The 23845-nt window shown below is 41.2% G+C and overlaps 1 protein-coding gene across 2 annotated transcripts in view; it reads right to left on the reverse strand.

Annotated features, from left to right (window-relative positions):
• TBC1D5 (TBC1 domain family member 5) overlaps nucleotides 1-23845 on the reverse strand; it is a 589263-nt gene that overhangs the window by 236596 nt on the left and 328822 nt on the right. For both annotated transcript variants that reach the window (XM_068981508.1, XM_068981501.1), the window contains exons 10-11: nucleotides 6793-6895; nucleotides 276-364 (exon numbers count right to left, since the gene is read on the reverse strand). In XM_068981508.1, the coding sequence (XP_068837609.1) occupies nucleotides 276-364; nucleotides 6793-6895 (192 nt within the window). The remainder of the gene's footprint in view (nucleotides 1-275; nucleotides 365-6792; nucleotides 6896-23845) is intronic.

The following is a 23845-nucleotide window of genomic DNA, read 5'->3' on the forward strand; positions in this document are numbered from 1 at the left end:
ACAACTGTTAGCACTTCGCCAATGCAACAAAAATCTCTTCCTGATTCGTTAGATATATGTCTTTCTTTGGTACAGCTCTAAGACTTACAAAAATATTTAGAATTCCAAGTTTCCCCATAGCTGAAATAGGATTACAATTACTAAGTGGTTCAGCCACATGAACCACAAACAAATGCTTATAATTTACAAAATCTTCAATGTAAAAGGTGTTGAGGTTAAAAAAAAAAAGATTACAACAGGGCTGAAAAATAGATGGAGCTCCCATAAAAACTTGCCTTGGCTGCGCAGACTCACTGGCATGGAGAAAGGCCTGGTGGTCGCAGTGGAGGGTGAAGACGATAGGAGCCAGCAGCTCGTGCATTCCCTGGAACAGAGAAAGCATGGGGCGGATGCTGAGGATTCACCAGTGGACAGAACAGGCTCAGCTGAGAGCCCTGCAGCTGACCCCCACCGCCAGCATTTCCATATTATACACAGAAGCAAAAACATAAAAAACTACAAAAGGAGATTTAGTTTTAGAATTTGACTTCCAATTCAACCACAGCACGTCTTCTTCTTAAAAACATGGAAAGCAGCTCTCTTTTGAATAACGCAACAAACAATAAATTGGCATGGTAGACAACCTTGCACCTGTCAGTTGCTTCAGAATCTGTACTCATAAATATGAATTTCATTTATGCAAATTATAATCATGAGCTACAGTGTAAAGATCTGTAGTAAGAAGGGCAACTAAGAACTGAAGACCTAAGGAAATTACATCCAATGTTTTCATTATATAATGGCTCAAAATTAGGATGTCTGTAGATTTAGGAAGAGCTGAAGTCAGCTAGCTGGAAATGTTGGATAATAAAGGAAATAATCTTTAGCAGGTATGAAGGAAAACAAAGTTTTCAAAGTAAAAATTTTAAAGGTGTTCAAGCCAAGATGGCCATAATTTTTTTTCCTATTTCAACTATAAGGTTACTTTTCAATTTATTTAGTGATTTCACCAATATAAGTTTCTTTGTCCTTACCTTCTGTTCATCTATGGATTACATAAATAGACAGAAACAAAAAGGTATTAATTACCAAGTTGCCTTTCAAAGGTTATTATAAAAATCCATTATTTATCCATTATTGTGAAAAAATAAGATATTCCAGATCAGTTGAGATTTTTTCTCCCTACTTAGGTATCAAAAGCATATTTCAGCAAGTTAAAAATAGATCATACTCTTTTCTGCCTTTTAAAGTGAGTCAATTACTATTATCCTTTTATCTAAGATGCTCTCCTGAAAAAAGTCAACACAAAAGCCACCTTTTCAGGAAATAACAATAAAGTCTCCTCCCTTTGCTAATGGGATTAAAGAAAACCTCCTGTAAGGGACAGCCACACAGTCCTGTGCACCAGTCTAGCAGCTCTGCGCTACCAAGTAACCCAGAAGGAAACTCTGTCAGAATTCACTGACAAGTCTTCACCAGCCTGGAATCAGAAGGGCTTAATGACATTCTTACAAAATAATTTAGGACCCACTGACAATTTATTTGTGATTTAGGACAAATTACCACTCATCACTTCAATCTTTTTAGGTAAACATCACCTACTAAACAAATCTTGAAAAGACTGCTCCTTAGAAGAACTTGGTAGAGACCCAGGAAGAATGAAGTGTTGCTAAAGTGGTTTAAAAATATTACCAGGGGCTTATTATTCTGGAATAATCTCAAATTATTCCAAAAACTGAGTGACATACTTTTAATCACGAAAGTAAGAGGTGCTCATTGTAGAGAACTACAGAAAAGCAAAAGCAAACAAACAGAAACAACAGAAGAGCAAGGAGGGAAGGCCCAAAATAAGAAAGGAAAACTGCCACAGATGCCCCTCAGTAACCCTTTTGCTTATTTCTGGTGGTTTCCTTGGGATAAACTCCCTAGAAGAAAAATTTCTGGGTAAATGAGTTAAGATATCTGATATATACAATTAATCTGCCCTTTAGAAACGATCCCCTCACTTTAAGACATAAAACTCCCCAAACCATTTCATACACTCTCCTCTTTATTTGTAGTGTTTTTTTAAAAAAACCCCATCAAATTTTACAAACAGTTGTTTTAACTTATTTAAATGCTAGTGAGATTGAACACAAACATTTTAGTGGCCACTTTTATTTAATGAATTGTCCATTCTTCTCTTAATGAAGAGTTTCCTTTTCCCTAATGATTTGTAATATTTCTTCAGCAATTCAGGAAATTAACCCTTAGTCATTTTTGTTACAAATACTTTCCCATGTTTATAACTTGCCTTTTAATTCTGATGATATCTCATGTCAAAGTGAAACCATATACTTTAAAAAGTCAAATCAATAAATCATCGTTTATAATTTCTTTTGCTTTCATACCAAAGAAACCTTCATCATATTGAAATTAAGTTAAATTACAAGTTCCTTTTTTACAGCTAATTCTTTACCCATCTGGAATTTCTTTTTGCCCTGAAGAATAAATATGCATTTTCTTCTCCCTAAGAGTTAAACTAATTTATTGAGTAATCCTCATCTACTGAATAATCCATCTTTTCCCAAGAGTTCTGAACTGTCATCTTTATCATAAACTGGATCTTTGGCTTTCATTTTTTCTCGGCTTGTTTTTACTGGTATTCTACTAATTTATACATTCTTAACGAGAACTTTACTACTGTCACGATTTGAGCTGCACAATACTCCATTTCCCCATATTTTCTATTCTTTTCCTCAAAACTGTTTTGCCTAATAACTTTTTTCATCCAAATGAAAATGTAATTTAGTTACAGAAAATGTTAGACAAAAACTATTTTTTACTGTGATTGTATTAACTTGAATAAAATAGATATTTCTAAGAACACCAGATTTTCTAGTCCAAAAATATGTAATAAAACTGCATAGTTTTTATTAGGTTGATTACCAGGTTTTAGTCGTTGGTGGCGGTGTCAGTGATCTTCAGACTGGAACGTTTCCCTTCAATGTTTTCTAAAACTATTTATGGATGGTTTAGTAAGAAACAGCTCTTGCCTAAATGCATCTTCTCACTTTCTTTGAATGTTCTCTTCCCTCCACTTTCTGTGACCTCTCCCCACTGTCTACATTTGCCCATACATCATTTACTTTTATTTATTTCAAAAATTATCCATTAACTACCTATGATGTATTGAGAACACAAAAATGAATGGAGTGAGCACCTCCCAACCGTTACGGAGCCTGTGATCTGGACAGCAAGACACACGATCAAATGAGTACGGAAGTACTGTGTGGTTATACACTTGGCAAGTGATACATATATGTCTATGTACATGCGTATGTGCATCCGTGCATATCTAGGAAAACCCAGCTCCTACTATCTGCTCAGCATACACCAGGTGCTCACTCCATAGCAACTGGATGAGTGGAACAGCTCCCACTAGAGGGGCACACACTGCATTTACAAACACATTGGTGAAAGCTACAATATGATGAAAAATGAAACGAACTGTACTGAATTATACTTCAGTACTTCCCATCAATTAAAGAATGCTTTTTGTACAATGGAAAATTGTAAAATTCAGAATCCCCTGAATACCACCAAGACAGCCTGTTAAACATTCAGGGTTCACATCCAACTCAACTAGGGACATTTTTCTAAAACAGGCTTGGAAAAAATTGTTGCTCTTACTCTCAGTTCTATCCTAGTAAAACCTGATTATTAATTACAATCGACAACCAAATAGACATCTTTAAATGAAAAGAGATCTGGAAAGAATGGTAATAAATTCAAGGTGCTGTAAATCTGATAAAATGTAACGAAAAAGAAATGTGTCGTCAGCATACTCTTGGCTTCCACAATGTGTGGTTTGCTTCCATCCGCACATCAGTGCTTCTGCTTGCTTACAGCCTTGTTCACCGCTGGATCCTCAGCAGTCACTGCTCTCCAAACTCATGTCAGTTGAAAATGAAGGTAACAAAGTTTTCCTCATCAACAGCCTGTAGGCTCACCAAATTGAACCTGTTCTTTTATCTGCCTGTGTTCATTTAGCCCACCAAGCAGTCTTTATTAAAGCTGAGGCATCAGGCAGTCAAAGTTCATTAATACCATTTATATAATCTCTGCAGTTTCAATTAACTCAGCAAGACATTCTACTACATGATAACAGTCTCATTAATTCAATAAAATCCCATAACTATTAACAATATGGTCGATGTTAAACGGGGTGTCACCTAGTACAAAATAATAGCTTTAACAGCTTGTGATGAAACTCAAGGTTTTTTCTTAAATTTGATCTGGCTAAATATCCAATCCTCTTAGAGTAAGGGATTATTTCTACATCTATAGAATCTATAGAATTTTTAACATGTATAGGGAGTAATTTTAAGTCTTAGAAGGTGATGCTCAGCAGTAAGTTAATAATAGTTTCCTGCTCAGTGACCGATAGGCTTTGTCTAAATTATTAAGTGTGTCTGGTCTGCCCCGCTTCTCTTTAGCCTTCCTCATAAACGAGCGTGCTGCGTGCCTCACAAATGGTGGACCATGCAATTAAAATGTGTTTTTTTTTTTTCCTTGTCCATGAATCTAGTTGTTTCTTTCTGTAAAGAAAAAGGGGAAATAAACGTATAACTTGGCATAATTATATTCTAACCTCATTGGTTATCATCAGATTTTTCATCATGAGATACTCCCAGATATTTCAAAGAGGAGAGAGAAGACGGAGGAGACAGGCTTGATGACAAAAGGCAACAAAATGAGACAGAGAACGGAACAACGGAAACGAACCGGGATCACTGGCAAAGAGCCTGCGCCTGATGACTTCTTGCAAGTGTGTTAGTAACTTTCTTAGATTTTTCTTTTACTAGAATTCCTTTTTCTAGAATTTTCTTTTACTGGCTTCCAAAAAATATTACACAGATGGAGATTTATTTTCTCCCTGTCTCCTTTCTGGTTTGCTGCTGGTTTCTGCACTTTGGGTCTGATCTGGACAGCATATCTTGCTAGGGAAGGCCTTTTCTACCCTGAGGTTATCAAAAAATTCTCCTAAATGTGTCTTTTATCCAAGAATTTTAATGTAGCTTTAGTTCTTACAATTATACCTTTAATTTAATTGTTTCTAGATGGAAAGTCAAATACAGCAATTCAATGTCCTTCTCCCCTTGAATGGAAATGCCCTATTTTACATGAAGCTCTCACTTATGATTGGACCTGTTCTTACCTTGCTCCATTGATCTCTCTCTCCGTTTCCACACTACTGTTACACTGGCTTGATCACGTAACATTTATAACACTTTTCATGTCTTCTTAGGTCATTCTCCCCTTCCCCTAAATTCTGTGGCAACTTAAGCACATTTACTAATGACCATAACCATGATCACCACAATAACCACCAACACGAAGTCGTAAGGAGCACTACCTGCTTTTAACTCTACAGAGCACCGCCCTCATCAACAAAGCTTTAAGATCAGAAGAGGCAAGTCTATGTGTCGTCTAAGAAGTGTCAGAGCTGAGACACAAATGAAGGCATCAGAGTCGAGACCCGGTGCTCGCAACCAGTACGCTATGTTCTTTCTTGCCATTACTATAAAGCTTTCGGGCACTGAATTTAAAATAACTGTGTCCAGTTTAAAAAAAATTATTTCTCTCTCACTTAGCCTATCAGTGGAATGAGAACACATTTATATGTTAATTTAGGAAGAAACAGTATCTTTACTTAGTTTCTTCCCACCTAAAAACATGTTGTCACTTTCCTATTTATTCAACTCTACCTTTGCACCCTTCTATAACGCTTACAGCTTTCTTTACACAGCTTTTATTCTTATATTATTCAATGTATTCCTAGACATTTCATAGTTTTGGTTGCCATTATGAACAGGATACGTTTTTTCCATTTCCCATTTTAAAAGCTCATTACCACCATGTAATTAATATAAAATATACATTAGTAATATCAAAACTAAGATAAAATTAGTTCTTTTGCATATTTCCATGTAGAGAATAACAAATATATTATTTAGGACAACTGCAATATGGCTTGGTTTATTATCTTTAAATAAATCAAGTTTATCTCAAATTATAAAAACACTGCTCTCACCATGCGGGTGTTTTCTGTTACACTGAATTTGGGTGGTCAGCAGTGGACATACCAACTTTGGATTGTCAGAGAATTTATTAATAGTTTGAATCCTCACTTAACATGTATTTTGAGACACATTAAAGTATCTAACTCTGTATATTTTTCTTGGAATCCCATTAGCTTAAGTAGAAACCTGGATACTTCTTTATACATTAAATAATTTACATTTCAAAATGAATACACATAATCCAATAACCTTCTTTAATTACTAGATGAATTAAACATCAAGATCCCAAGAATATCATATAAATTCCAGAAAGTTTACAGGAACTTTCTGAAGTTATATTCTTGGTAGATTTTAAAGAGTAAAAGGACACTTGATCACTTCCTCATGGCATGTCATGCATTTATAAATACTGTGCTTAGAAACAATATTTATGTTTACAACTCTGAAAAGTTCTATTACTAGATTGCCTCCAAAGATGCTGTTTATAAACAAACTCCCAAAAGTTGAAAGAAAAGACTGAATGCCTTACAGAAGACAATTTGGCGGAATGTCTTATAATAAGGAAGAAGCATATGTGCGCCAGCGAGCTTCCTTTTCTCACCGTGCAGCTGACAAGCAGCTCTTTGATTGCTTTACTATTATGATACAACTCTGGATACAATAAAGGCTACATTATTGCTCTATCATTTGTCAAGCTGTATAGAAAATTCTGAGTCAATGGATGCCACCTGTACGATATTTTCATTACCTGTTTATAAAGCAACTGCTCATTTTCTCTAGCATAACAGAAAAGAACATCTGTAAGAATTTTTCTCACACTTTCTTGTTGGAAAAACTGCATTTCAGGAAACCTGAAAAAAGAAAACAGAGGATTGAAACTGAGTAACACAATTTCAAGAATTACCCTCAAACTTTCATCTCTGAGAGGTGCCAAGGGCGGCTTTTGGTTTTAGTACAAGTCTGTCTTTGCCATGCAACTTATGCCAGAGGTGGGACTGATGTGTTAAAGACAAAAAGGATGAGAAAAGGGAGATTAGTGTATCACAAAGGGAAGGGATACCTTTGACATCTAAACATTTTAAATGTCTTCATATGCTTAAGATCACCACGTGATGAATAAACAGTTTTTAAGCAAAATGACGTACAGCCTGTTGGTGTGGGGGATTGCTTTGTTTAATCCCATTTGGTATAACGTGATTTTGTAAATACCAACTCTGTGAAAAAATCATTATCTTTTTTTTCATGCAAATATCAGAATTTAAATTATTATACATTACCACACCATTAGTTTTATTTGATTAAAACACCACTTTCAATGGAATGAGTTAGTCAATACTGCTTAAATGATATCTGGATCAAAAATTCTACCAGGTGCTTTGAGGTAGTCTGAAATAAAAAGGGCAGAGTATTCACCTGAAAGGAGCTTAAATAGTTGTTTATAATGAAAGATGGCAACAACCCAAAGAGCAAATACAGAGGAATGCAATACACAATCAATCTCTCAGCCCTGTGGATATGTGGCTTTCGAATCTGCAGATTCAACCAACCATGGATGAAAGACGTTTAGGAAAAACAAATTTTAGAAAGTTCCAAAAAGCAAAACTTGAATGTGCTAGCCTGCCAGCAACTATTTACACAAGTATTTATACTGTGTTAGCTATTATAAGAAATCTAGAGATGATTTATGTGAGGACAAGCATAGGTTATATCTGTGAATATTACTGCATTCTATACAAGAGAGCTAAACAATCCGTGGATTTTGGTATCTGTGGGAGTCCCAGACTCTATCCCTCATGAATACCAAGGGATAACCCTATAAGAATGAATGTCATCTAAAAATAATCAGTCAGGATATAATAGAAGTAATACAGATATCCCTTGCATTCATACACACTGACAGTGAAACATCAGAGAAGTTAAAAAAAAAACAGTTCCATTTACCATTGCAATGAAAAGCATAAAATACCTAGGGATAAACCACCTGACGAGACAAAAGACCTGTATGCAGAAAACTGATGAAGGAATCAAAGTTGACACAAACAGATGGAGAGACGCCAGGTTCCTGGATTGGAAGAACCAGTATTGGGAAAATGACGGTACCATCCAAAGCAGTCTACAGAGTTAGTGCAATCCCTATAAAACTACCAGTGATATTTTTCACAAAACTTGAACAAAAAGATAGTTGGATGGCATCACCAAGTCAATGGACATAAGTTTGGGTAAATTCCGGGAGTTGCTGATGGACAGGGAGGCCTGGTAACTTGCAGTCCATGGGGTCGCAAAGAGTCAGACATAACTGAGCTGAACTGGGAACAAAAAAATTTGCATTTTGGATGGAAACACAAAAGATGCTGAATAGCCAAAGAAATCTTGACAAAGAAAAACGAAGCTGGAGGAATCAACCTTCCTGACTTCAGACTACACTACAAAGCGACAGTCATAGGACGGCACTGGCACAGAAACAGAAATGTAGACCAGTGGAACGAGACAGAAAGCCCAGAGATAAACTTACACACCTATGGGCATCTTATCTTTGATGAAGAAGGCAAGAATATACAATAAAGAAAAGACAGCCACTTCAATAAGTGGTGCTGGGAATACTGGACAGCTATGGGTAAAAGATGGAGAAGGCAATGGCAACCCACTCCAGTACTCTTGCCTGGAAAACCCCATGGATGGAGGAGCCTGGTAGGCTGCAGTCCATGGGGTCGCTAAGAGTCAGACACGACTGAGCGACTTCACTTTGACTTTTCACTTTCATGCACTGGAGAAGGAAATGGCAAACCCACTCCAGTATTCTTGCCTAGAGAATCCCAGGGATGGGGGAGCCTGGTGGGCTGCCGTCTATGAGGTGGCACAGAGTTGGACATGACTGAAGCGACTTAGCAGCAGCAGCAGCATGGGTAAAAGAATGGGATTAGAAGGCTTCCTAACATCATACAGAAATAAGCAGTCAAATGGGTTCAATCACAAAAGGTCTGAACGAGAATTTTTAGGAGAAGAGGAACACAGAACATCTGTGGGAAAGGTCACCCCATCAGAAGGAAAGCCCTGAGGGCTCAATTCTGAGCATGATGCTAGTGACACAGAGGGCACGTGCTTCCGGGAGGTGCCACCGGCTTGGGCAGGATGACAGGGCAGAGGAAAGGTGGGAGGCACACAGGAGCTTCCAAGGCAGCATTACGGCGGGGGGAGAGCGACAGATGACTCTACGTTTCTGAAGGACAGAACAGAGTACTGGAGGGACTCTAATTTGGAAAAAAGACTGCAAGAGGAGTTTAGAGGAAGGAGAGAGGAGGATATTACACTGAGGTGAGATGGAGAGTCCCAGGCCTGAGAAGGGCCTGTGTTCAGCTTCCTGCTGCAGAGCTGCTGGCTGCAGCACTGGAGTAGACAGCTGCCTAACGGCCTCACCTCTGAAGCGGGATGATCACACTGCTCCTGGGACCAGGTGAGACGCTGCAACAGCGGCAGGAGCAGGCCTGGCGGTGGGCGTCCAGCTCAGAGGCCACTGCTGGCCTGAGGATGGGCACTTGACGTGCTGCACGCGTGAATGAGGTGGCTTGGGGACCGGAATATAAGGGTGCATGCGGGAGGCTGGAGACTGAGAGCACAGAGGCACAGGCCGCATCAGAAGAGTGGGCCTCCTGAGCCTCCGGAGGCGCACTCGCGGCGATGTCAGCCACGTGCCGACTCTACCGCTTCCTATCGCTGCTGAGCTCAGCTGTTTTCTGCGTCCTTCTGATCCTCTCCAGGCCCCTGTGAGAGTTAGAACGAACTTTCCAGTTCAGGCTGGGACCCCGTGTGGCCTACGCTAGTGGTTTGTGAGGCATCTCTTTCCTGATTCTAATTTTTATAATAAATTATAGTCTGTTTCATCTTCATCTGTTCATTTGACTTTGGCATGAAATTCCCATAGGTATATAGTTTGTCTGCAGATATGGGAGTCTGATCTCTTCTGCAGTAAGGAAGCCTCTCTTCTGGGGCTTGGAATAAACAGTCCATGGGGCATCACATATCCATGCATAAATCTCAATGCGCTGGCCCTCTAGACAGCCCAGACTCAGGCTGCAGTTCCTAAAGAGGAGAAATTAGCTGAGAGTAGAGGCAGAGCAAGAATGATATTATGTCTTAGAAGACAAAGAAGTTCCAGAAAGTGTCAAAAGAGCTGGAGTAGGAGATACATACCAAAGCTTGTTAAATGACTTATTTAGGACAAAAGAAAGCTGCTAAACTCTTTAGAAAGTCAAATACCCCAAATTAGAGTAATCAGGATGAAAGACGGGTGACTAGTTAATAAAATGCTGAGAAGAAATTTCCTGGAAAAACTTACGTCACTAAAGTAAAAATAGAGTAATCCTTCTGAGGTGAAATGGTTTCCTCTCCTTGCTCATCGGATGACTTAACTCTAACCCTGCCCTGAAGCAAGCTTCCTATCTCAGGACTGGGCAGGTCACATGGCCGAGTGAGTCTATACGTCTGCTTCTTTAATACCACTTTGGAAATTGTCTATGTACACTGGACCACCAAATTCCCAATGGCTGCTGCAATCTGAATGGATTATGGGAGAAAGTGCTAAAAACTACAATATTCACTTTGTAACAAATATCCATGAACTATGAGAGTTTAATGCCTAACTATTAAAAATGTAAACTACATTACAAGTCAACTTACAGTTTCATTTAAATGCATACTAAACACTCACGAGATTAAAAACTAGAGATCTCTAAGAATCAAACTGCAGGTAGATAATTTAAACTACCCACCTTTAGCTTCAACAATATGTGAACCGTGAACTTCCTGATGTTTAAGCTGGTTTTAGAAAAGGCAGAGGAACCAGAGATCAAATTGCCAACATCCGCTGGATCATGGAAAAAGTAAGAGAGTTCCAGAAAAACATCTGTTTCTGCTTGATTGACTATGCCAAAGCCTTTGACTGTGTGGATCACAATAAACTGTGGAAAATTCTGAGAGAGATGGGAATACCAGACTACCTGACCTGCCTCTTGAGAAATCTGTATGCAGGTCAGGAAGCACCAGTTAGAACTGGACATGGAACAACAGACTGGTTCCAAATAGGAAAACGAGTGTGTCAAGGCTGTATATTGTCACCCTGCTTATTTAACTTCTATGCAGAGTTCATCATGAGAAACGCTGGGCTGGAAGAAGCACAAGCTGGAATCAAGATTGCCAGGAGATATATCAATCACCTCAGATATGCAGATGACACCACCCTTTTGGCAGAAGGTGAAGAGGAACTAAAAAGCCTCTTGATGAAACTGAAAGAGGAGAGTGAAAAAGTTGGCTTAAAGCTCAACATTCAGAAAACGAAGATCATGGCATCTGGTCCCATCACTTCACGGCAAATAGATGGGGAAACAGTGGAAACAGTGTCAGACTTTATTTTGGGGGGCTCCAAAATCACTGCAGATGGTAACTGCAGCCATGAAATTAAAAGACACTTACTTCTTGGAAGAAAAGTTATGACCAACCTAGATAGCATATTCAAAAGCAGAGACATTACTTTGCCGACTAAGGTCCGTCTAGTCAAGGCTATGGTTTTTCCAGTGGTCATGTATGGATGTGAGAGTTGGACTGTGAAGAAAGCTGAGCACTGAAGAATTGATGCTTGTGAACTGTGGTGTTGGAGAAGACTCTTGAGAGCCCCTTGGACTGCAAGGAGATCCAACCCGTCCATTCTGAAGGAGATCAACCCTGGGATTTCTTTGGAAGGAATGATGCTGAAGCTGAAACTCCAGTATTTTGGCCACCTCATGCGAAGAGTTGACTCACTGGAAAAGACTCTGATGCTGGGAGGGATTGGGGGCAGGAGGAGAAGGGGACGACCGAGGATGAGATGGCTGGATGGCATCACTGACTCGATGGACACGAGTCTGAGTGAACTCCGGGAGTTGGTGATGGACAGGGAGGCCTGGCGCGCTGCAATTCATGGGGTTGCAAAGAGTCGGACACAACTGACTGACTGAACTGAACTGAACCTTTAGCAAATACCCAATCAACTGAAAATGTGCATTAGGCAGACAGGGCATAGCTGTGTGACTGCACACTGTTCTTGAGTCTAGTCTACAAAGCTGAAATGCATTTATGAAGTCTCAGGACACCCTCTGTTTCAGAAAAGTACAAGGTCCTCTAAATTGTGATGAAGAATCCATAGCATGAAACAAGTAAGGTGTGAAAGATTTCAGAAGAGTTCTGAAACAGAGACAAAAGTTTATGTATTTTCAGAATTTGGAAGAACTGACATTCACAGAAGTTACCAGCTGAAAGAATCTGGCTCAGAAGGTAATAGGTAAGAACGGAACTAGAGAGGTTAACACCTGCTCCAGTGTACCTGGGTAGTGAGCAGGGTAGCAGTACTTCCCAACTGTCTTGCTAATCAATGAGTCAGAGATAGGCAGTGGAATAAAATTCCATGAGTTTAGAGTTACACAGAAGAAACTACGAGTCATAAGGTTGATGAATACACCTGAATAATAACATATTTCCTACAAAAAATACTTGATTCTTGTATTATCAAGCTTCAAGTGAGAAGGCATTCTATCTACAGGAATCAGAAATAAAAGGGAGAAAAGCAGTGAGCAGCTTTTCTAGGAATAGTGATAGACACCTTTGATGATAGGTTTTAAGCTTCAAAATAGCTTCCCTGACATCTGGTGTTGATTCAGGGCAGGTAATCTGAACAGCAGTCTAACCCAAATTATCATTGGGAAAGAAAAATCTGCTGTTGAAACAATAGCAAAAATCACAGAATACAGACTGAGGCTGGGATCAAAGTTATTAAGATTTTGAAAAATCAAGAGTGACTTTGCAGTTTCATGCAAAAAGAGAAATGGTGGTAAATTCATTAAAGATGAGATAGAGAAAAAAATTTATGACTGAACTAGAGAAGTTTATGATTCACTCAAGCCAAACCATCAGAAAGAAGAGAAAAAGGAGAAAAGAATCACAACAAACGGGAACTGAAGATGAATTCTGTTATTATTAGAAAATGAGAGTCCAAAAGAAGAAATTTCTGAATTTGGCCAAAAAAGAAAGTAGAGATGGTAAATAGATGAGGATGAACTCTGATAAGCAAAGAGAAAGGAATATCAAAGTATTCCATGATGGGATTTAGACTAATATCATCTAACATTTTTACCTGATAGAAACAAAGGTAATAATTCCGATTCAACTTAATTGATCAACATTTAAAGTACAGGATTTTCTCTCTCAAGATTTGTGTAGGTATTAGACAAATTTTATATACTGTAAATTAACATCCAGAGGTATAAACATCTGGTGTATGCATTTTGTTTTGTAACTTGAAATCACTCCAAATTCGTAGGCAATACAGATTTCATTTTAAGTTTAAAAAATATTTCATTATAGAGAATTCCAACATTTATAGAGAGACAATAATGGACTGAACCCCAGCACAGTCGCCCAGCTCCATGAGCAATAATTCCCTTTTATGGGTCCTCTTCTCTCAGCGCTGCACTTCAGAGCAACCCTGAGATGTCACTAATATTGCAGGACACATTTATTTCTAAAATATAAAGACTCCAAAAACACAACCATAGTACTACTTTAACACTGTAACTAATAAAAATAATCGACTGATTAAACCAAATATGCAGTCAAATGTTCAAATTTCCCTAAAAGTTTTTCAGTTTGTTTCAATCAAGTTCCAAGAAGCATCTGTACACGGAAGTTTGTTGCTATATCTCTGAAGACGTATTCCACAGACTTGTCCGTTCTTTCCTTCCTTGCCTTCTCTTCCCTTCCTCTCTCCTTCTCCCTCTCTCTTTTACAATGCATTTGTTAGAAAAATCAAACACTTTACCCTGTAGAAACTTCCCACATTCTTAATTTTACTTTCTGTTCTTCCATTTTATGGAACACATTCCTCATCTCCCTGTATTCCCATAAACTAGTAAGGAGGTCTAGAGACTTCAACAGGTTCAAATTCAACTTTCGACACGGTCCTTCATGGAAGATATGGTTGCTTCAAGCGCACATTCCGGAATCCTTCGGCGCTCCTCCCACACAGCGGTGGGGCAGCCTAACACCACCCCTCTGCACAGGCATGGTCCTCAGCGACAAGCTTCTCACGAAGAGATGGCAATGCAAGCAATGCTGCAACACAGCTTCTGTCCACCTCCCTGTCTGCAAACAGCCATGGAACCCAGACACCACGCTGCTAGGAAGTCAAGCAGCCACGAGAGGCCCTGGGGAGGTGTTCCAGCTCCAGCTCCAGAGAACGTCTCTGCTGAGTTCCAGCCTTGAGAGCCAGACAGATGGACATGACTTCTGATTTTTAAACTTCAAGCTGGTCTGGCTACCACCACATGAAACAGAGAAAAACAGCCTGCTCAGCCCTCCTCAAGTCGGAGATTTATCAACAAAATTAATTGTGCTGTTCTCTTAAGCTTTGGGGGTGGTTTATAACACAGAAGTGGACAACCGGTACAGATGGTGCCGGGTGCCTGCATCAGGAGGCAGAGATTTTTAGCTTTTCTCTCTTTCTGTGACAATCAATGATCATTGTCTAGACTGACTCATCAGAGGCTGTAAAAAGGTAAAACTGTAATTCTATCACGTTTTCTTTCACTGTTATCTAAAATACACATATGAAAAAAAAAAAAACTGACCCTTGTCAATTTTTAGTTATCCTGAAGCACAGATCACTATAATTTTGAAACAATGCTGTTGATTTCCATTACACTTACTCATGGATGCCTGTGGACACCTAAGATCTATGAATGATAAATGGCACTAATTCTGTCACAAAAGCAGTTTATGACAACTATTGTACTTGCTTTCTGGAAATCTTCCCATGTGTCTGCAGGGTATGGGGGTGAATCAAGAAGTGAGAGAAGCAGGACAACCAAACCCCAACTTCAGACCAAGAACCAGGAGCCCAGGTACCTGATGCGAGTCAACTGGGAAGACCTGATTTCAACAGGGCCTGGCTGGTCGCGACCCAGACACAAAGGGAGCCAGGCAAATATCCAAGGTGTATCCATGATGGAGAGTTCCTCAGACAACAAAGAGACACAAGGAGTGTTTCCTAAGCAAGAAAAGGGTTAAGACAAGAGTGAAATGACAAAGGGCTTTGTCACTGCATTATGGCACCTAATTAGGTAATTAGAAGTATTAAAACAGACAAAGCACTGGGCCCAGATGAATTACTGAAGATGCAAGTATTCAATAAGATGCCCCGAGGGAAAAAACAAAGCCCTTGTTGAAGGTTTATCGCCAAACAGGAGGATGGAGCCGCGCCGGAGGGCTTGCAGGAACAATAACTGATGCTGTGTCCACACTTCAAACCCAGAACTTCCACCACCGGCATCCATCTAAAATTTAAAATGAGCTGATGAAAACTCCCTAGAATACGATTAAACACCAAAATAACTATAATGTCTTACTCTAGTTTGTTGTTTTATTAAAGGAAAACTGAAATAAAAATCAAGCAAACCCAGCGAGCCGGGATGAAAGGAGGACAGACGCTTTCAATTCCTGTCCTCCCTGCTTGGGATGACGGCTTCACCACCCGCATTCAACCAAATCTGCCCTCTCCTCTTGCCAGGCAGGAAGCTGGACTGAACGTCCCAGCATCCTCTCCAGGGAGCCCTGGCCGCTGGGACATGAGCGGCCATGACAGGCGACCACAGCGTGCCGCTCCTGAGCGCATCCCACCTCAGGCGCCGCCCACACTTCCGCTTCCGGCCAGACAGAGCGGAAAAGGGCATCTGGGAAACCTGGGAGGCTGCATGCAGACTGTGCTGGTTTAAAAATACACCTGCCAATTCTTTAACACACTGCCTCTCCTTCTTGGGTTGTTTGCTTTAGGGGAAGACTCCTCCAGAGAAAGGACACTTAAGCAGCACAAAGGAGAGACCCACATGGGTCCTCTAGCCCTCAGCAGCCTCCACACCACCCCAGCTCCAGCCCACACCTGACTGCACACTCAGAGGTCCCAGGGCCTCGGCTGCTCCCAAATGTCCAACAACTGTGAAATATGTAGCAAGAGATAATGAACACAACTTTTAAGATGAAACTGGGCTGTTTCCTTTGTTTTTGTTTCTAATATGCAGTAGAGGTAGGTTTGGGACTGGACAGGAGCTGGGACTGGACAGGAGCTGGAACGTCGCACAGAGCCACAGTGAAAAGACTAAAGGATCTGAAAGAGACGGTTAGGCAGCCAGACAGCCCATGAGGCTGCCAGCGAGGGCGAAAGTCAAAGTGAGGAAAACATCATAAGAAAAGTGGAGACAAAGATTCCTTATTGGGTACTAGCAGCACAGCAGCCTATTTGGGATATTGCAAATGCACCCAATACACAGGTGATGGGGCCCAAGAGCCTGTCTAGGCAGTGTGGAGCTGCCGCCTGGGCTGCGCGGCCCTTACAACAAAGGAAAGAGGGAAGCGGAGGGAAGGGCTGCTCAATACGCAGGCATTTCAAGCCCAACCTTGTCTCCTTCGCATCCTCTCGGGCCATACACAAAGCAGTAAGACTCTATCTCTGGGCCAAGATCAAACATAAGACACAGAAAAACAAGGTCGAAAGATGTAACCAAGGGTGTGAATGCAAAATCCTTTGTTAAGCTCTCAGAAAACTCTAAAGTTGTGCCTCAGAGAACCCTCCTGTCAGACAAGACACCCCGATGCCCTGGAAAGACCTAAAAAGTAGGCCTGACAGAGGCTGCAGTAGTCAGGGGTCAGGAACGCTGCTAAGCACTCCACAGTGCACAGCACAGCCTCTCACAGCAGAGTTAATTGGTCTAAAACATCAATACTCCCAAGGCTGAGCAACTCTATATTAGAATAGGTGATCCCAGAGGGCAGAAACCATCGGGGCGTATTTAATCTCCACAGCTTTCTGGCTAAGACTTGAAGTAGCCCGTTCATGCTTCCATCTCCTGTTTGCTCACAAAGTGTTATGCATACAGATGGTGTTCAATAAAAGCTTCTTGAATTGAAAAAAAAAGTGGTAAATTCAGGCAAATAAGATTAACATAAAATATTACAGACTAGCAGAAAGACCTGGAGTCCCAGGTAGTATTTCCACTGCAGCCATTAGCAAGTCATATTAAGTCATTCTTTCTGAGCTTCAACTTTATGCACTTGCAAAATAAAAGGATTTAGGATGATCACCAATGGCACAGTGCTTATTAGGGATGCCAGGTGCTGGGGATAGCAAGAATATAAAACCATAAAACTAAATACTTAAAATCTAGACAAGAAAATAGATATTACACAGATATTTTTAAAAGGAAGATAATTACAATAAAATATGCAGGGTTCTATAAAAGAATGGAAGAGGCACTATTTTCTTTATCAGGATCCTCAACTTGTAGAATAGTAGCTGCTACCTAGTAATTTCTCAAGTAGTATTTGCTGAATGAATAAATAAGTGCAGAAACCTACAAACCAACCAACCAATGAAAAATGAAAGTGAAGTCATGAACTTGGACTGGAGGTGAGAAGGCAAAGCTTACTAAAGGCTAGACCACAGTTCTGCTGCCTTTGTTTTTTGTAACAAATGACGATAAGAGCATTATGTAATTTTCACAGGCCATAAACTAGAGGTGAACACTGATTTTTAAAAGGCATAGAAAAGAAAGTACAAGTCTGTTGTGATGACAAGGGTGTGATCCAGCCCAAGAGGATAGCAGAACAATCTCCCAGAGCCTAACAGGGACAGTGGGAGTCTGGAATCACCATCCAGGTGAGAAGACTTAGGATGACTGGAAATGTCCAAGAATGACAGTGGGGACAAAGGCAGCGGGGCTGGAGTGTCGCGGGAGGGGGGGCACGTCTGTCACCATCTGAACGGAGGCTGTCAGCAAAGGTTCTTCCTAGTTCTCCAATGCCCCGAGTTACACCGCAAGCAACCCCTCTGCCTCACTGCCTCAGATAAAAGAAAAAACAGAAAACTTTCTACTGGTACCATAATTGAGAGAAAAAAAATACAGGCAGACAGAAATATGACTTTAAGTGCAAGGCTCTGTCACACGGAAAGACTTCATTTTGCAGTATTTCAACAATTAAGAAAAAACTGAAAGCAATTTAAAGCATTTATCCTTGAAGGAGTAAAGTAGTGTCAATTCCAAATCTGCATGTAAGTTCCTAAAATACTGTGACTCTACTGAACGGGCTGGGCCGAGGAGGACTGTTTCAGCATAAGGGAGTACTCCACCACCCAGTGGACTTTACCTTTTCACCTCTTCATGGTATGTGAACCTGCAGTTTAGAAATATAAACAGTGCTAAAAGACGCTGGCTTCATTTACACAGCAGATCTCCCAGGGAGAACCCTTCTGGCCCGCAGCTCAGGGCAGACTCTGCGGCTGCTGGGGGTCACCGCCCCCAGGCTCCAGGGGCCAGGGGCGCGGGTGCAGTCAGCACCAAGACCGCCGCAGACACACCTCCATTTTCACGCAAATGCTAGAAAAAAATTTAAGCTTAAAAACATCTCATAAATTGGAACAAATATGTAGTAAGAATCTGCATGCTTACATGCAGCAGAAATGAGAAAAATACGTGTCAAAAACATGAGCAGTACAGGATATACATCCTCCTAAACACACAGCGGGAACCGCGAGGACCCAATATTTTGCTTTACCTTAAGAGTTGTGAAATAAGGAAGGACCACAGGCCATTTGACGGAAGAATTGTTTCTTGTGTTCCTGAAAATCTGCTTCTCCCCCTCTTTAATATTTAAGAAACACACACACAGGTTGCCGACAACCCGCAGAGAGCGGCTTGTGTTGTCGTTTTCACCTCCGCGGCTGAGAACAAGTGCATATGTGAGGGCTGGTCGTGCATGCACAAGCGTGTACGGCGCCGGCATCAGACAGAAGCGCAACACGCAGCGAGCGCAGCCGCGCGGCGCGGGGCGCCTGCAGTCCACCTCGAGGAGACTGAAAGTATAAACACAAGCTGCTATTTTGGTGTGATCACACGAACATGGCAGCTTGTGCGGTTTTTTTTCTCTTTAACATTTTAACACTGGGCAGATTGTCTGCATTAACACACACCAAAATCAATTCTGCTCTGAAATTGCTTGTAAAATTTTCTTTCCCTGAGGAATTTGGTTTTTATTTAACTACAAAAAGGGGGGGGGGGGCTTGGAGGAAATGGAATAAAACACACCAACATTTAGGATATCTTAACTTTGCACTAGTGTGATAATCACTGTTGGATTAGAGAAGCAGCATCATTTCTCTGAAAAATGGGAAATGTGTAGAGATGGGCTTTAAATAAGGAGGGGGAAAAAACTCTGTAAAATCACTTTCGTATATTATTAATACAGAAAACATTCTCAAAGTAGCCTAATGTTACACTATCCACTACATAATAGCTAAATTTGATCAAAAGCTCATGTAAGACTTATATACTATAAAAGCTCAAGGAGGTTTCTTAAGGGCAGAGACAGGAAACGAAAGTAAATATTAAGCACAGGCCGTCTCTAAAAGTTCACTGTGAATAAAAAATAAAATGCATATGTTCCTATCATATACAGTACAAAAACAGAACAACAACCAATTTACTTTCACAGTACTGTCCAGCAGAACTTTCTATAATGATAGAAATGTCCTGTATCTGTGCTGGCTTATACAGTAGCCATTAGCACTTGAGAGCGGCTGATGAAGACTTATTTTATTCATCCTAAATTAATTTCAATTTAAATCTCCACATGTGCCTGGGGGCTACCAAACTGGACAGTACACATCTATGGTTTTAAAGAGAAAGTTTTAGCGATTATTAGTGAATCCACAAAATATCAAACAACAATATAAAAAAAAGGAGGAAACAAAGTTTGCTGAAATAAAGAGTGTAAAGTTTGGACCACGTGGGGAATACAAACAAAAGGGATCATCGAATGGGAAGGCTGGTAAAGGTCTAACCGTGTCTTGAGAACCAAGTGGGACAGAGTGGAATGAGCTTAAGAGTGAGCTGCCCGAGGCGCAGACGGCAAGGGCCCTACACAGAACCATGCAAGACCAGAGGCTGGGGCTGCGGGCCCGAGAGGCGACCGGACCGACCCGTAAATATCACCACAGTCACAGTGACAAAAGGAAGCTACACTTTAATCATTTACTTCAAGAGAGGCATCTGAAGAAAAGACGACACTATTTGGCAATAGCTTATAAATGTGTTAATTCGCAAATGATAGTATAGACACTGTAAATATACTTTTAAAATAATCCTTGATAAATCAAATAACAGACTTCTTTAGTATATAATATGGAAATGATACTTTATTCTGAACTCAATTTTTCCCATCATTTTAAATAATACCTAATTTCATATAACGTTAAGCCTTTGAAGCATGGCAAAACTGGTTCAGAATGGACGGCTCAAGTTCTGAAATAGAAATGCTATAAATTGGAAGCTACTTGATTTACCTTTTGATTATCAGTTTTTTCCCTATTCAGTAATAAAAATGAGAACAGTAACAACCTCATTAGGCTGAAATAAGGAACAATTAATTGAAATGAATACAAAACCCTTTGAGGCAAAAAAGGTTAGTAGAATAAAACAATATTAAAATTAGTTGAAAGAAAAGATAGTATTTAATTCAGTGACATATTCAGATCAAATAAATTCTATAATGAGAAAACAACACAGCTTACGAGATGAAATTATCTTGTTTAAACTCAGACTTAGAAGGTGGATAATAGTATTTTTTAAGTGTGTTTATGTTTCTGAAGATTGAAAATGTTAGAGATGTTATTACTACAATTGAAAAACATTGATCATAAGTGATAGGTTTCACAATCAATGAGCATTATTTAGGCACCACCCTGACTCTGCAGTAAGACAGAAACGCCCTCCAGGGGTTACCAGAGGTCTGAAAGATGAGGCCTGGGCTAACAACCAGGGAGGTACGTGTTTCCCCTGGTATTTTCCACCCTTTATTCTGTTTCTCTCAGGGTCTTGCAAGTTACAGCAATCCAAGTACTTGACACTGATGATAACATAATGAAAGTGAAAGAAATGAGGAAACTGTTCACGCTATTTTATGCCCATGTTTCCCCTGGGAGAGTACTTGGCTTGTTTTCCCAAGCTCCACCAAGCAGGGGCTGAGATCCCCTGTGCACTGCACTCGGTGCTGAGCCCACGTGCTCAGGCACTCACAGAGGAGCAGCATGGGGTGGGCAGGGGCTGCCCTCGTAGCTCAGCTGGCCAAGAGTCCACCCGCAAGGCAGGAGACCTCAGTCCAATTCCTGGGTCAGAAGTTTCTCTGGAGAAGGGATAGGCTACCCACTCCAGTATTCTTGGGCTTCCTTGGCAGCTCAGACAGTAAAGAATCCGCCTGCAAGGCAGGAGACCTGGGTTGGATCCCTGGGTTGGGAAGATGCCCTGGAGAAGGGAAGCTTCAGTATTCTTGCCTGGAGAGTCCCTCTGGACAGAGGAGCCTGGCAGGGTACAGTCCATGGGCTCGCAAAGAGTCGGCTCAACTGAGCACAGCACAGTCCGCCTCAGGTAGGCGTGGGGTCATGGGTCGGGAACATTTAGACAGGCCTCCTGGATTGGAACATGAAGCTGGGGGCGCTTCCTGGCGCTCTTGCGTGCCCTCTCCCCAGCGCAGCGCTGCTCTCCTGCTCTGGAAGTTTCTTTAGGTCTGCTTTCTCTACTAGACTGTGAGCTTCCTAAGGGCCCACGCCATATTCATCTTGGCACATGCAATGCCAAGGAGATTAATACAAATGTACTGACTACACTGGCGAGTCTAAATAAACTTGAGCAATATCAAAGAAACGTTAAGTAATATCATTACAAAGTTATTAAGAAAATGCCACTGGAACACAGAACAGGCACAAATTATTTCCAGTTGTAAAGACTGGAACATGCTTCAAGAACAGGGTGGTGATGAACTCAGGCTTGAAGGATGAGCTGTGGGACTCAGTACTGCAGGGGGCGTGGCACTGAAGCAGAGGTGCCAGGGGCCAGCGTGAGGAATCCCGCCTGTGACAAGGTCATGAGGAAGGAAGCCTGACAAAACGCAAGGACGTGATGAGGCTTCAGGGGTTCCCCCTGGAATTTCCTGAGCATGTACCCCAAAAAACCAAAAATCTGCCGGCTTTTGTACTCTGCTCTCCTGATATTCTCTGGAAAAAGTCAAATCAGGGCTTTAGTCTTCTGCATTTGAAAGGGATGTTTCAGTTAAACCCCCTCTGATAACTGTCTAGCTTGCCTAACAGGTTCCCCTGGACCTCTTACAGCTTGTGAATTGCTTACAGCCCCCCAACTGCGAGAGGCACAAAGCTTAAAGCATCTTAAAGATACAGAGCCTTTTCTAAACAGCTAAAAATCATCTTGGTAGAAGGTTTTCACTGTTGACTCAATGACTGCTGCCAGGCCTCCATATTCTTTATCTTTTAGGCACCTGGGAGGATGTTAATCAATGTAAACGGGATATGGAAAAAGATATATAGTAGTTTTGATGTTAGCAACACTAGACTTTTGAGTTAATTACTTTTCTTTTGTTGTAAATCACTGTACTCCTTTCACTTGTTATAAACTGCTGTATCTTTGCTATGTAAGAATGTAACTTTATTTAGTGCTTTCTGAGAGTGGCACCAGACTTTGGGAAGATCAACACAAATAAGTCTTCTAGTTAACAAACCCTTATCAGAAAAAAGGCTGTAAAATGTTAATTGGCCCTTTTTGGCCAGATGATGTAAATCACCTAAGACTTGTGTATACAATTAGGTATGCAGAGAGAAAAGCCTGGTTTTGATAAGAGTCTGGACTGCTAACGCTGCATAATTTTGTATTACCCATTGATCTCTATGTACAATCAAAAAAGTATAAAAGGCCTTCTGAACAATAGAGGACGGGCCAGTCGCTGGACTGGTTTCCCCCATGTCTCCTCTCTAATTTCTGGCTGAATACCCATCTGGGGCGTGGAGGCGCACCGTATCTACTTATTTGTCCCGGCTTTTAAAATCCACGCGAGGGGGAGCCCAAGGCGGGGCATCCCCTGATATTCAAGAGGACGCCGGTGGCCTAATGTAGATGGTGCAAACTCCTTGTCTGGAACTTTATTGGCTTCCCACATAAACCAAGTTATTCAGCCCTCTTTTCTCCACTTAATTTTCCTACTATACTATTTCTTCCTAATCTAATCTTATATTTCTATATTAATAAATAAATAAGTTCTCCTCGCCAACGCCGTCCCCGCTTCGAATTCCCTGGATCCACTGGGGCTGGACCCCGGCACAGAGGAGCTGCATGGAACGCAAAACCTGCACAGAAACAGCACCTCTTTGCAGCCCCATGGACTGCGGTCCACCAGGCTCTTGTGTCCATGGGCTTTACCTCTGAGGGTTAAAAACTCCAGGAAAACTCCATCATAGGGAGGCCCACACAAAACTGGGAGATTCACCTCTAGAAGCTCGGCCAGGTTCCCACAGTGAATACCAGAGAAAAATCCCCTCAGCTATGGCAGGGGGAGGGGAAAGGGGCCAACCTGGACAGAGGGTGACTCTGCTCTTCTGAACGAGGCCTGCCTGCAGAGAGAACGAGTTACCCAGAGCCCAACCTGCTGAGACTCCATTGGCCCCTAACTGACCTGGGGAGAAGGAAATGCCCAGCCCAACCCCCACCACAGCTATCCTGTCCATCTAAGGGGAAGGGTGATCCAAGAGACACTGTGAAGGGCACAGTCCAGAGGCACTGAAAGGCTGACCGTACATCTAAAGGGTACGTCCCCTACCCTCAGCTCACCACACTGCAAACGACCTACGACAGCAGCTCCTTTAACCAGGGAGTTACATCGACCTGTCA

This window comes from Capricornis sumatraensis, chromosome 1 (genome assembly GCF_032405125.1).
Source record: "Capricornis sumatraensis isolate serow.1 chromosome 1, serow.2, whole genome shotgun sequence".
Taxonomy (NCBI): domain Eukaryota; kingdom Metazoa; phylum Chordata; class Mammalia; order Artiodactyla; family Bovidae; genus Capricornis; species Capricornis sumatraensis.